At 30.1% G+C, this 15,438-nt stretch overlaps 2 protein-coding genes across 2 annotated transcripts; one reads left to right on the plus strand and one right to left on the minus strand.

Moving 5' to 3' along the window:
• The first annotated feature begins 421 nt into the window (after positions 1-421).
• LOC107913823 (4-coumarate:CoA ligase 1) lies at positions 422-3,849 on the plus strand. The gene is made up of 4 exons (XM_016842468.2): positions 422-1,518; positions 2,855-3,053; positions 3,139-3,352; positions 3,436-3,849. The coding sequence occupies exons 1-4, from the start codon at positions 520-522 to the stop codon at positions 3,653-3,655; spliced, it is 1,632 nt and encodes a 543-aa protein (XP_016697957.1). The 5' UTR covers positions 422-519; the 3' UTR covers positions 3,656-3,849.
• A 142-nt stretch (positions 3,850-3,991) lies between these two features.
• LOC107913824 (uncharacterized) lies at positions 3,992-5,842 on the minus strand. The gene has a single exon (XM_016842470.2). It carries the CDS (start codon positions 5,313-5,315, stop codon positions 5,139-5,141), a length of 177 nt encoding a protein of 58 aa, XP_016697959.1. The 5' UTR covers positions 5,316-5,842; the 3' UTR covers positions 3,992-5,138.
• Between the last annotated feature and the right edge of the window lie 9,596 nt (positions 5,843-15,438).

Raw genomic sequence — 15,438 nt, forward strand, 5'->3', positions numbered from 1 at the left:
AATTTTTTTTTTTTTTGAGGTTAAAGTGAAATTTTACTATACATTAATTTATAATTTCTCTATTTATGAAAGGACTGAATTGATTTTTTATTTATTTTTTGGGACCAAAACCCCTATTGCTCTTCAAAATCGCTTCTGATTTGGATTGAATTTGAATATTAAAGTTATTATTATTAAAAGAACTTTATAAATCAAAATAACTTTGAAGGACCATTAATATCTTTATCTGTTTTACAATACGAAAGTAATCTAATCTTATTTGAGCAAGAATAGAACTATTTTAAGGTTTTAATATGGAATCCCCATCCTCTTTCCTAATCTTTCCCTCCAATAACCCATGAAATTCCTATCCTACCCTTTCACCAACCTCCCCACCAACTTTAATCTAATTACTATATCAATATCATTATTAGCTGCCATTTCCTTTCAGGCTCCAATTAACATACAAAGCCTGATTTTTTTTTTTCAAGTTTCTGCATAGATTTGTTTTTGTAGCTCAACTCCCCACCAAGTTCCCAAATGGCACCCCAAGCTGAAGTGCAACAACAAGAAATCATTTACCGATCAAAGCTTCCCGATATCTATATCCCTAAGCACCTTCCTTTACATTCATATTGTTTCCAGAATCTGTCCAACGTTGCCTCCAAGCCCTGTTTGATCAATGGAACCACGGGCAAAGTCTACACTTACGAAGAAGTTGAACTCACTGCTCGCCGAGTCGCTTCGGGGCTTAACAAGCTCGGCATCCAACAACGCCAAGTGATCATGCTTTTGTTACCCAACACTCCGGAGTTCGTCCTCTCTTTCCTTGGCGCTTCGTTCCGTGGCGCCATTGCGACGGCGGCTAATCCTTTCTTCACCCCGGCGGAGATATCGAAGCAGGCGAAAGCCTCGAACGCTAGGCTTATCATCACGCTAGCCAGCTACGTTGACAAAGTAAAGGAATTCGCACAAGACAACGATGTCAAGATCGTATGCATTGACTCAGTCCCGGAGGGCTGTTTACACTTTTCCGAGTTAACCCAAGCCGACGAGAACGATCTGCCTGAAGTCGATATCGTCCCCGACGACGTCGTAGCGCTTCCTTATTCGTCGGGAACCACGGGGCTCCCCAAAGGGGTGATGTTAACGCACAAAGGTTTGGTCACGAGCGTGGCGCAACAGGTTGACGGAGAAAACCCAAATTTGTATTTCCATAGCGAAGATGTGATCTTATGTACTTTGCCCATGTTCCATATTTATGCCCTGAACTCGATCATGCTCTGTGGGATACGTGTTGGGGCTGCGATTTTGATCATGCAGAAGTTCGACATCGGGCTACTGTTGGAGCTAATACAGAAATACAAAGTAACCATTGCTCCGATTGTGCCACCGATAGTTTTGGCCATCGCTAAGTCATCGGAAACTGAAAAATACGACTTGTCATCGGTGAGGATGCTGAAGTCCGGTGCCGCTCCGTTGGGTCAAGAGCTTGAGGATGCTGTGAAAGTCAAGTTTCCTGGTGCCAAATTTGGACAGGTATGGTCGTTTTAATATTTTTACTTGTCTTATTTATTTGTGTTAGTTATAGTCGGTACAACTAATATTTTTTTCTTTTGGGCAGTATTTTTTAAATTTAATTTATTTTGAATCATGTGTTAATGTGCCATCATTTATTTCATTAACAACATAAAACGTTATATATTATCAATCTTATAATCTTTTTAAGAATATATTTGTTTAATTTCATTTTAGATAGCGTGTCCTTATTTGATAATGTATATTGAATATATTATTCAAATCGGTTGGTGTCGATTTTATTTTTGAAAAGAAATTGGAATTTTTTATTAGAAATCAAATTAAACACACATTTTACTGCAGGGGCAACCTACCAAAATAGAAATAATATTAAAGGATTTTTTAACCTCGTATTTTTTAAATATACGGTGCATGATGCGATCTTATAAGATAAGTGAAAATGTATATCTCTCTATTTCTATACTTAAAAGATTGAATTAGTATCACCCTCAATTGAGTTTTAACTTAGTGTAAATTTACTAAAAGTGACTTATTTTTACAAATAGTTAAATATTATTTTAAGAGCATTTTTTCTCTTTTTATATAAAATTTAAAAAATACATATATATTATAAGATTCAAACACATGAAATCTACTCTCTCAATTTTACCATCTGATCAACTAAAGGCATATTTAGAATTTACATCACTTTCTATAAATTTATTAGATAATTAATTTCATCCTCATAGTGGGTACATATATATTATAGTGTATAGCACTATTTTTTGAGTGAAAAATTAGTTATTATAAATAAAAAATAAAGAGAATAAAATAACTAAATATGAAAATATATTTAGTAACAGAAAAATTAATTAACATAACATCGATATTTTAAGATTAAAATTAAAATGATAATTTAGAGATATTTGTAGCAATTATCGCTTAATGTATATATATATGTAAAAGAATTGGAAGACGACACCAGCTTTTCTACTAGTAAGGCTCATTACTGCAGGGGTCAAGCTATGATGTTGTACTTCCACTAAAAATGATAGTGGATATACCCCCAATCATCACTCACCGAATCCTCTTTCCCAACACATTTTAATCAAATAATATTTGGTCCATGTCTATGGGTTCGACCATTAACCCGAATCTTTTACCTTTTTCTTCCACTATAATTTTGGTGGAGGTGGCTGACCAACCTCCTATGTGACATCGTTTGCTTTGATACCTCAGGCTTCTTCTTTTAGGCCCACATAGAAATGGAATGAGAATTTTTTTTCAACAACCTTGAAATTACACCAACTTTGATGAGGTCGACATGATGTAGCACATTGTTGTTTTGTTTTTATAGGGTTATGGAATGACAGAAGCTGGACCAGTTCTAGCAATGTGTTTGGGATTTGCCAAGGAACCCTTTGAAATGAAATCCGGAGCTTGTGGGACTGTTGTAAGGAACGCGGAGATGAAAATCGTCGACCCCGACACCGGTTTGTCCTTGCCGCGGAACCAGGCCGGCGAGATCTGCATTCGAGGAGATCAGATCATGAAAGGTACATTTGTAATTTCTCATGTTTCTTTGAAATTGAGAATAAAACATGAACAACATTAGCTGAATGTTTGGTTCCCCCCCCCCAGGATACCTTAATGACCCTGAGGCCACTGCTAGGACCATTGACAAAGATGGCTGGTTACATACCGGAGACATTGGTTACATTGACGACGACGATGAACTCTTCATCGTCGATCGACTGAAAGAATTGATCAAATACAAAGGGTTTCAAGTTGCCCCTGCCGAGCTCGAAGCAATGCTCATTGCTCACCCTGAAATCATCGATGCTGCTGTCGTCGCGTAAGTTTTAATAACCCCGAAAGTATTAGTCTCTATGAACAGGAAAAAAATTGTTTTAACATCAAAGCTTACTTTGATTTCAGAATGAAGGATGAAGCAGCTGGGGAAGTACCTGTTGCATTTGTGGTGAGATCAGATAAATCTCAGATCAGTGAAGATGAAATCAAGCAATATATTTCGAAACAGGTGGTGTTCTATAAGAGAATAAGCCGTGTGTTCTTCATTGAAGCCATTCCAAAGGCACCATCAGGGAAGATCTTGAGAAAAGAATTGAGAGCTAAACTGGCTACTGGAAACTATTGATTATTATATTTGTTTTCTGAAATCTTCCCCAACTTTTCCATGAAAAAACTGTTTGAAATAATATACAAAGAGTGTATGGGTTAAAAATAGGAACTGTTTATATATGTTCCTTAAAATCTGGATATATATATATACACAAAGTGAGTTTGGGAAGATTGTAAATTTATGAGATGAAAAGATTCAATTTGCTGAAAGAGGATGTAATGATTAATATCCTTTGTTTTTCATTTTCAGAAAATTTAGCCATTAATGTAAGTTTTATGACTGAAAATTGAGACCACAAAGACTATAATTTACAAATTACAAATTACACGTTATGTTGTTTGGTGGCTTTCTCCGACAGGCCATATCAAAGGATAGAGACAGAGGTTAGCACTGTATATTAAAACGTAAGAGACAGGCTTATTCTGATGCATTAACCATGCCTTAGAAACAGCACGATCTACTGAGGTTTATGGCATGCGGTCCACCAATCGGAGAAAAAAGAGAAGTTTTCAATCCCAAATCTAGCATTGAGTTATCTTGCTCATGTTTGGTTGCCATCCTTGTTTTGAGGATAGACAATTAGCATTCAATTCCATGTGCTGAAAAAGCTGGCAAATCGAACAAGCTCTTCCTTTGTAAGTACCAGATCCGGTTCTTATATTTATAGGTCTAATTTTGTATGCCATTGCTTGGCTTTAAGAAAAAAATTAGTCACTATACTTTGAATTTTACTATTAAACTACAATCTAACCACAGAAGTTAGTGAAATGACAAGAGTCTCTCCTACCTTAACCAATGGTTGATGGTTCGATCCTCGCCTTAGGTATGAAGTAACTTTAAAACTTGTGGCCAGCATCTACCCTTTAATGGGCCTACAGAATGTGGAGGATTAGTTATTGGGTTCGTTCCGATAGATATATTGAAAAACCAAAAGTGTTTATTAACAAAAGGTACTAACTTGTTAGCTTTTGCAAATTAGAGGGATAGAATTCATAATATACTTCTTAAGTGACCGTTCAAAGATATGAACTATAACATTACTGAGCTCAACCATTACAACTGTAAGAAGTGATTCCTCCAAGGATTTTTATTTGCTTCATAGCACTTCGACGATTACCCAAAAAGGCATTTGATGGTTAGGTAAGTGAAGGGAAAAAAAAAGAAAAAAAAAGAAAAACCCAAATACAAAGTTTGCCATTTAACCTTATGATGTCAAGTTGTCAACAAGCAAACAACTATTTTATGACTTATACCAAACTCCATGAAAATCATGCTTAACGTCAGCTTTGGTGAAAAAGCAAGAGTGCAGCCATAAACTTTTGCTCATATGTTCCTTTTAAAACCCCAATGGGATCACTCGCATTAGGTCAAAAAGAAAAAAAAAATAAAAAGGAAACTATGAGCAAAATTGTGCCACACTGTACCCCCCATGGAGCCAAACACAGGTTAAGCTTTGATCGATGAAGCCTGTAGTTGATGGTTCGGTTTTGCTTGCTTGCTAATCGTCGCCATGTATGTACCAACAAAGGAGCATAGTGGCACATCGGCGCAAGATGTAGAGTCGAGCACGTTGCTGCTTAACCAATGAAGCACACTTGGTGGAAAATCCATTTCGCTTTCTCTTTGTAGAGGCCTTGATTCCACAGTTGCATTGCAGGGAGTGAAACTCAGCCATGACTAATAAAAAAAAGTAAAAGAAAAAAGAAAAAAAAAAGCTCAAATCGGAGCTTGGGAGTGTGTGGGATTAAGGGCAAAGTATATATATACAATTACAGTCCCGAAAACCAAGAAAGGTTAACTGCAATATGAAGGAAGCAAATGAACATGGTCAGGCACAAGAACTGAGGCATACATATATATATTTGGTGGCAGGATAGTTTTGTATACCAGAAGAGTGAACGTGGCCTTTTAGGCTTTATAGTTTATATTTGCTTAATTCAATATATAAGTATAATAATAAAGTTGATTAGAGAAGGGGCAAAGGGTGGAGCATGAAAAGGGGAGGGATGTTTAATGAAGACAAGGCAATGGATTTGGGTTATGGGGGAAAATGGCCTGAATTTTGAGACAGGAGGTTGGTTTGGTTGGATTACTTGGGATTTTTTCTCCACCGTGGCTCCTACTCCCATTTCTGTTTTCTTTTTCTCTCTCAGCTTTGTATATGCGTATATACAATTGATTCAGATTTTTCCTATTTGAGAGAATAAAATCTTGAGCAATCTGTCGGAATCCCAGTGTCATTTCATTGAAGGTGAAAGAACCAAAATATCAACTGCTTATGGTACAATATAGCAGTATGTATATTCTTTTATGATGGTAAATTTTTTTTTATGTATTTTGAAATTTCTAGATTTTTTTATTAAATTAATATGAAAATAATAATAAAATTATTTACTAAAATAATTTATTTGAGACCTTACTTTAACAATAAACTCCTTTTCATAAGATTTTTTTTAATAAAAAATCAATTGTCCAACTCTTTTTTTTTGTCGAAAATTTGTTGATTGCATGTTAAACCCCAATTTCATTATTACATATTTAATTCTCACTGGTATTTTACAAATACACCTATTGATTAAATGGGTAAGGTTGATTCTGAGTCGAGTCAATTTCGGATTCATGTTAATTCAAGTTGTTTTGAGTGTAGATTACTTGGGGTTCATGCCATTCGGGTTTTAAGGCATGAGTTTTTTAAGTCAACTTTTGGATTATTTTAAGTTTTAATCACTTCAAATTCAAGCCATTTTAGGTTAAGATTATTTTAAATTCTAATTGGACAGGTTGAAATTATTGACTTTGTATGGATAAATTGAAATAAGCCGGATTTGAATTCAAATTGACGGAATTGAATTTTCTAATTCAGACCAAAATTGAATTGAAATCTATTTAAAAGATTATCATATTGATATTGTTAAAGTTATCTCAAGATTTAATAGATTTGAAGCCTAAGGTTTAGTTTAGATGGATGGTGCATTTACTTCCGATAAGATTAAAAATAACAATAATAATAAAATTAATTATTATAACTATAAAGTAAAAGATTCAACCGCACCACAGTTACAACCCATAAGCAAGCTGAGATTGTATAGAAAATTTCCATATAGACAAATAATAGCAAGCATTGCAATGATTTAATAGACTTTATCGAATAACTTATATTACAAGTTGATCTATATGCCATGGATGCATGTATGTCCCTCGTTGAGTGACCTAAAAGCTATCATTTCCCAATCTCTGCTGAAATCGAGTACAAGGATAAGTGCATAGGGCTACAAATCCATAGATTTCTGCCCACAAAATTCTTAACCAACTGTACGCGCTTTTGCATGTTCTGCTAACATACGCATCTCTATTTTTTAAGAAAGGTTAAATTCAGCTATCAGTCCCTTGTGCTTTGTGAAAGTTATGGATTTAGTCTTCATGTTTTAATTTAATCAATTTTAGTCCATGTATTTTTTGAATTTTGAAATTTTAGTCCCAACCCAAACAGTAGCAGTTAAATCCATTTGGTTAAATTCAATTACTAGTCTTATACTATGTGTACAATTGTAGGTCTAGTTCATATTCTCTGGTTGGATCATTCTATGTCACTGTACTTTTCAAATTTTGAAATTTTAATTTTGATGTAAATTACAGTTGTTAATCCATCAATTGAAATTTTAGTAAGTAATAAGTGAAAATAACAAGCTCGCATGGCATTACACATATAATGATATGTTTGTCGCATCAAATTTTGAAAAAAAAAACATAATTTAACTTAATGAATTTAACAATCATCGTTTGGTGAGGATTGAAATTTTAAAATTTAAAAAGTACAAAAACTAAAAATGATATAGGGACTATATATGACTTTTACAAAGTATATGGGCTAATAGCAAAATTTAACCAAAAAAGAAACATACACTAACATCGGCGTTTATTTGGGTGGATGAAAAAATTGACTTCAGGGAAATTAAAACAAACGATAGAGGTAAAATTAGTTATTTTAACGGTGAGATTATAACAAGTATCTTTTTTTTGAGTTTGATTCAAAATCTTTTAGAAACGACAATATAATATGGAAATTTATAGCACCTCAACGAGTCAAGATGTTTTTGTGGTTCCTTATTAGAGTTCATCTATTAACAAACGAGGAGCGTACTAGAAGAGGTACGAGTCATTTTCCCTATTGTGAACATTACGGTGCTATATTGGAATCTGCTTTACATGCTGTTAGGGACTGTTCTTCTGCTCAATCAATTTGGAAAGCAGTTCTCCCTATGAAATTTTGGAGATGTTTTTTCAGCCTTCCCTGTGAAGAGTGGATCACGTGGATCTTAAAGAATGAGGGTAATTATGCTTTTAATTGTGGGCAATGGGAGGTTTTTTTTGGGATTACTTGTTGATTTATTTGGAACAGCAGGAACGATGCCATTTTTAACAGGGCGAACAGAAATACTAGTGATATTATTTCTTTCGCTATCGCTTGGACTAAATCCTTGCAAATTGAGGTGTAATTGGACGATGGGCATGCACTACTATGTTGTTAAACAATTGGCAAAAACCAACTATGGGATGGACCAAAATTAATGTTGACCATTCATTATCAAGGTGCGGTTCAAGAGCAACAATTGGCGGAGTGGCTCGAGGACCAAACGATGACTAGTTGTTTGGTTTCAAGATGTCAGTAAGTATCACAAATTTTTTCCAGATTGAAGCCAAAACTGTTTTTGAAGGCTTGAGGCTAGCTTGGAATAAAATAGTTTAGGCAAGTGGAATTGGAGAGTGATAATGCTTTGCTTATTGAAATTCTTCAAACGGGTCTTGCATCGGTGAGCAGTGTTGTTGAAATCCAATTGATTCATAACTCGTGTCTCAAAGATTGGAGAGTAAAATTCAAAAGTATCCAAAGAACAAATAATAAAGTGGCAGATTATTTAGCCAAGATGACTAGTAGTGATATTGAGCATTTTGTGGTTCTTGAGGAGCTGTCGCATGAAATCAAGACTTTATTAGAAGAGAATACTCGTTCGAATATTCTTGAGGAGTCAATTAGTAATTAACATATTTTCTTGTATCTTGACTTATGTTTCCTTCTAAAAAGAAAAAAAATGACCATTAAGGATTATGTGCATACAATAAATTCTTAAAATTTATGTTTAATATTAAATAATGTATATTAAATTTTTTTTGTTAAATAATAATTTTATTAATAAAAAAATAAATTTGAATTATTATTATTCATAAATATATTTATTTATTACTAATTTATATAAAATTTGTAATAAATATATATTATTAAATTATTTTGAATATATAATTTATATATCAATAATAAATAACACTTTTTGCTTATATTGATGAAAAAAAAATCGACGTCTAAGGAAATATCCATTTGGCATTCAAATGAAACAAGAAAAATTCAAAGTTCAAGGGATTAAATGTCAAATGAACCCCACGTTTACTCTCATTTGTTTTTCTTTTTATTGGATAAAAATGATTTTTTATAAATTATATAATTAATTATTTAAAATATTTAAATAAACTAATAAAATAAAATATAATACAGATATTATTCAAAGAGACACTATTTGATACACTACAAGTAGAGTTTTTAGACATCACAAATAAAATCAGGAGATTGACAAGTGTCCTACTAGTAGGATTCTAATCATTTCTGATTCGGAAAATTTTTTTTGTTGAAATTATATTCGGATTTGAATTTATTAAGTTTTTTTATTGATTTTTTTATAATTAAATTGAAATTTTGAAAATATTCTAATTAATATTTAAATATCGGAATATTTTGAATTTGAGTTAGAATTGAAATTTCGGATACACCACTCATCATGAATTGTTATTGCATCTGATCTATAAGGAGCCCACTGGCTGGTAAAAATGGGCCAATGGCCTCCAACTTTAGATCCAAAGTGTACTAACTTATCACCTATCAGGCCTATACACAGTAGTAGTACTATTTCTTTTGTAAAAAATAAAAGGGTGAACTACCTACTTGGTCATCCAATTTTTAGGGTGCTTTCAGTTCGATCATCTAAAAATGAAATCCTTGCAATTTTATCACTTAACTTTTAAGGCGCTTTCATTTTAATCACCTAACTGTTAAATCTCTAACAGCAATTAACTTATACACATCGTATCATGTTCACACTTTCATTTTGGTCGCCCAACTTTTAGGTTGCTTTCATTTTATATATTTTTTAATAAAAAATATTAATGATTAAAGTGAAAAAGTTGTAGAAACTAAAATAATGCTTTGAAAATTTTAAAATTGTACTTCCTTATCCCTTGCCCAAAGTTCTAAATATATTTTTTTTCAATATTGAAATTTTAAATTTTAAAACATAAAAATCAAGTACTTGATTTTATCCCTTAATAAGTTATTGAAATTTTTTTATCCCTTAACAGTGCCATCTGATTTATTGCTATAAAATTGAAATTAATTAATTTAGTCTCGTTTTAAATATTAAATTTGTATTTTATGTTTCTAAATTAAATTAATTAAAATAATTATATTTACTAATTGTACATGAAACTCAATTTTCTTTTAATTATATAATATCGAGTATTTCATCTTAGCTAAAAGTAAAGAAAAATTCTTACAATTAATTAAATCAATTAATTTTATCTTCCATGCCAAACAAACCCCAAAGTTTATCACTTCTTTACCCAAACGAAGAACAAGCAATTACTTTAATTAACTACAATGATTCTTCTTTGCTTTTACCTTAGTATGAAAGATTCGAGATTATATAATTGAGAGAAACTTAAGTTCCATAGTCCATGAAATATGAGCTATCAAGTTGACTTCATTAAGAATAATATGGAAACAAAAAAAATTAAAATCTAGAGAGATTAATTTAATTAATTTCAATATTACAGTAAAAAATCGGTTAACATTATGTTTTAAAATTTAAAATTTTAAGGGATAAAAATTTTTCAATAATTTATTTAATTGATTTTTATGTTTTGAAATTTAAATTTTAAATATTGAAAAAAAATTAAATTTTGGGAAATGTGATAAACAAGTACAATTTGAAAATTTTTTAATGTATTATTTTAGTTTTAACTACTTTTTCACTTTAATCCTTAATTTTTTTTACCCCAATTAATACTTAAAAAACAGATAACTTTTTTGTGACTAAAATGAAGGCGCCTTAAAAGTTGGGTGACCAGAATGAAAGTGTGAACATGATGCAACGTGTACAAGTTAAATGTCGTCAAAAATTTAATGGTTGAGTGGCTAAAATGAAAACGCCCTAAAAGTTGAGTGATGAAATTGTAAGGATTTCATTTTGGTCACCCAAAATGAAAGCGCCCTAAAAGTTGGATAATCAACTAAGTAGTTTACCCAAAATAAAATTAAAACAAAAAGTGAAAACAATTGCCGATACATAATTAGTGAGGGACGGTTTTTATTTGAATTAATATATTATCTGGTATGAGTTTGATTTTAATCTTTAATTTAGTATTTAATTTTTTTTGTCATAATTTGGTAGCTTAATTTGGCTTTAATGTTCAATTTAAAACCTAAACCAAATGACATCTTGTGGTCCAATGAATTTTTGACACCTGTGCTCTAGAAAAGAAAGTATAGATACTTAATTGGGACAAAAAAATTCCAATATCAAATTAATCATTGAAGCCAAACTCAAATACTTAATCGGGACAGCAAAAAAAACCTCAAGCATCAAACAAAAAAAATGAAGGTACTAAATTAAATATTGAAGCCAAACTCAAGTAGTATCAAATTGAGATAATAATAAAAACATAGGTACGAAATTGAACATTGAAACCAAACTCAAGTGCTGAACAGTATATTAATCCTTTTTTTTTTATTTTACATGTTTTTTTGTTTAAATATATTAGAGGTCTCTGTAATTTTTAAAATTTAAAATTTAATCCTTATATTTCAATTTTAGTACATTGAGTGCAAGTAAATTTTTATTTACAAATCTTGATCTCTCCATTCATTCTTTATTTAGTCCTCAAAATTTAGAGTTTTTATTAATTTCGTCATTAAAGTACATAAAAAGTTATAAAATTTAAAAAAATTATTAAAAATAATAAAAAAGTATAAATATTAGTAAGAAATTCTAAAAATCATTAAAACTATTATAAAATATTTTAGGACTTTTCACGGATAAAAACCTTGTTTAATAGACTGTTTTACTTAAGGTCTTTATTATTATTAATATTATTAATGTTATATTTTAGTTTCAATCATTAACATCATTAAAATTTTTGATTAAGGTGAATTTCCTTTCCTTATTGTTGGGAAATTAGCTTACGTGGAATATGCAAAATTTAACGAATTATGGAAGTAATGGATTGATTGGCAAACTCTTTTTCCTATTATTTGTTGGTTGTTACGAAAGAATCAGAATAGGTATGTATTCTTTAGTAGCCATAATAGTGTTCAGGCAAGTTGGATGAGGAACTATTGAGGATGATTTCTACCAACTGTAATAATAATCCTCAGGTGACAACTTCGCATTGGAATGCTCTGGATGTAGGTTGGGTTAAACTCAATATGGATGGTGCAGTATTAGCATCTAGATATTCTGCTTCCATTGGAGGAGCTTTCAGAGATGAGAATGAAACTTGGTTATGTGGATTCTCAATGAGGCTAGGGGTGAATACAGTCTTCAAGGTTGAAGCAAGGGTGATACTTGAGGGTTTAATTATCATGGGATAAGGGGTTTAGACAGTTAGAATTGGAATGAGAGAATGCCCTACCGGTGGAGACGATCTTGGCTGGTGGAGCTGCTGATAGTAATCTGAAGGAACTTCACCCAATTTATCGGTTGCTTAACCAGAATTGGAAGGTTCGTATTTCTCATATTCCAAAAACTCATAACAAGGTTGTTGATCACTTGGCCAAGTGTATTGCTACAGGTTTCAGGAGATTACAATTGATTGAGGAGCCACCACCTTTAGCGAGAAATCTAAGGTTGTGTTCTTTATTGCTTTTCAGATGAGCTTTTGCATGTAAAAGTGATTTTCCCTGAAAAGTAATAAAGAACAGACATCATTTCAGAAAAAATTTCAACTTAAAAAAAGCACTTTTTGCCAGATGGAGGTGTTTTTGGCTTCTATTTACATTTTTAACCTTTGTCTTCTCCCAAAAATTTTAGTATTTATATTTGGTATATTAATATTATCCCTTTTTTAAAACTTTAATCTAAATATATGTAATATTTTAATTTGTTAGGTTAATATTTTCTATGTTATGTTAATATCTAATATGAGTTATATATTCAAATACATTTTAAAATAAAATAATACAAATGTGTTAAAAACATTAATTAAAAATAAAAAATAATTTTTAAAATAATACAATTGTGTCAATATCTAATTACAAATATTTAATTATTATATTTAAATATTTAAATGTAGTTTATATATTCTAATTAAATTTAATAAATAAATAATATTAATTACTTAAAAATATTTAAAATTAATATTATATATTAAAATATTAACAATAAGTTATAATAAATTATTTTTTATAATTTTGCTAAAATATCATAATATTAACTAATTTGAACATTATTTAAATACATATTTGTTACTTTATAATATTATGTCTAAAATAAACATTTTATTTCTCAAAAGCACTTTTTTACAGCAATACCAAACACTCAAATTTTTCAAAAGTACTTCTCCACAGCACTTTTTAAAAACACTTTTCAAAAGCAATGAAGAACTGGCCCTAATTTTGATTGAGTATAATGATTCTATGTTGTCTCAGTCGATTTTATTATGTAGTCGCTTAATGTTGATTTTATTCTATCAAAAATAAAATTAATTAAAAATATATATATCATTTAAAAGTTTGGTTAGTGAGAGTTAATATGATTTTATTTAAAATAAATTCAAATAATTTAATCATAAATTATTTAGATGAAAAACATTGATATTAATCATTAAAAAATTTACAGATATTTATAAAATTGCATTGTTAATGTCTTTGGAAATTACTAATGAATATTGCTAAAAATGTTTATTTTTTCCTTCACTAAAGAAAATACCATAGAAGACATTTGAGAGATCAAAAAGTTTTGAACATCAAATGCCTGCACGTTCATAATGTTCTACTTATCACAAAAAACTAAAAACAAAAAATTCAATTTTTTCTTAATAATTATGAAAATTTTATGAATTTATTTTTTATTTGGTTTTTCTAAATTAAATAATGTTAAGAATTTCATTTAGGTATGAAAATGATCATGTTCTGTTTGTTTCAAAAAAGAAAATTGCGAAAAATAAATTCAAGAAAATTTGTCAAATAATTGAAATTGTTTTACACAAATTCAAATATTAAAAATTATCAGTTTTTTTTTTAAAAATTTTAATCTATTTAAAAAAAAGTATTGTCATGAATCAAACAGACGCATTTTCAGAAAAGAAAAGTGTACATTCCTTTTAATGTTGTTGGAATTTTTGTTTTCATGGCTAATAATACTAATAAGGCCATACATGAGTCCTACAATCAATTCAAAGCTGAAAAGACTTGAGCTTCAATGTTCCAGAGAAAAGAATGGGGCTGAGATTGAGGCCGGAGGTGGGTGCTCCAAACCAAATATAACAGAAGAGGCCTACTTTTCCCGGCTCACGAGTCTTAATTTTTATTTATAATTTAATGTACTTTTTTTTTTACAATTTTCTATATTTTTAATATCTTATAATATTTTATTTTTATTTGTAATTTTGATAACCTTTTTTATCGTCTTTTGTAATTTTTATGTAATTTTAAAGAGTTAGGATTAAATTGTCGATCAAGTCTTAGTTCAATTGACATTAATATTGTTGTCAGTCTTGAAAGATTTAAGAGTTGAGGAGGAGTATAAATAATCTTTAAGTATTGTATCAAAAAAATAGATATAATTAATAATAATATTAACAATAAAATTGAATTCAAGAATCAAATTATTAAATAAAAAATATAAGAATTTCATGACTCAAAAAGAGTATAATAAGGATATTTAACATGTTTAAATCTTTCCTTTTAGTTATTTCCCTTCTATTTTTTTTTTTAATTTCACATGTATTTGACAGTATAAATTTCGACCTACCAGCGATAAATAAATAAAAACAAAACACACACACACAAAAGTATAAATATGGACCTGCCCACATCTACTTTTTTGGTTCCAACCTAATTTATGTAGTTTGATTTTTTTTATTTTTCCAAATTTTTTATACGTCATAATGTTATTTTAAAGTTTGACATAAATTTACAACTTAAATATATATATATATATATATCATAATAAAAACAGAAATCTAACATCTTATCTCAGTTTCAAAACACTGTGAATCAATGGCGGGGCTAAGAGGCGTTGGTAGAGTCTCCGAAAATAATAAAAATAGTAGCGATAAAGTTTTTCATTTAAGCTCTTTATAATTTATAAAATTTTAAATTAGTAGCGATAAAATTACATTTTAGCCTCCAACAATAATAAAAATTTAATGTAATCTTTTAAATATTATAAATGTATAGACTATTAAAACAGTAAAAATATACAATTTAATTTCAGCCTCCAACTAAAATTATCTGGCTCCGCCACTAATCTCAATGTCAAGCATTATTATTATACAAAATAAAAAGTCTTTAAAAAAATTATTAACGTGGAAGATAGGGAAATAAAAATGTCAAAATGTAGCATTACAACACGCAAAATAAGCACTTGCCAACACATCACCTACCCCTCCTCTACTATTAATTAATACAATATGGTATGTGAAATATGCAACCGCCACACATATGATTAACATGCAAGCACGTTAAAGCCTAA

Source organism: Gossypium hirsutum, chromosome D10 (assembly GCF_007990345.1).
Source record: "Gossypium hirsutum isolate 1008001.06 chromosome D10, Gossypium_hirsutum_v2.1, whole genome shotgun sequence".
Lineage (NCBI taxonomy): Eukaryota > Viridiplantae > Streptophyta > Magnoliopsida > Malvales > Malvaceae > Gossypium > Gossypium hirsutum.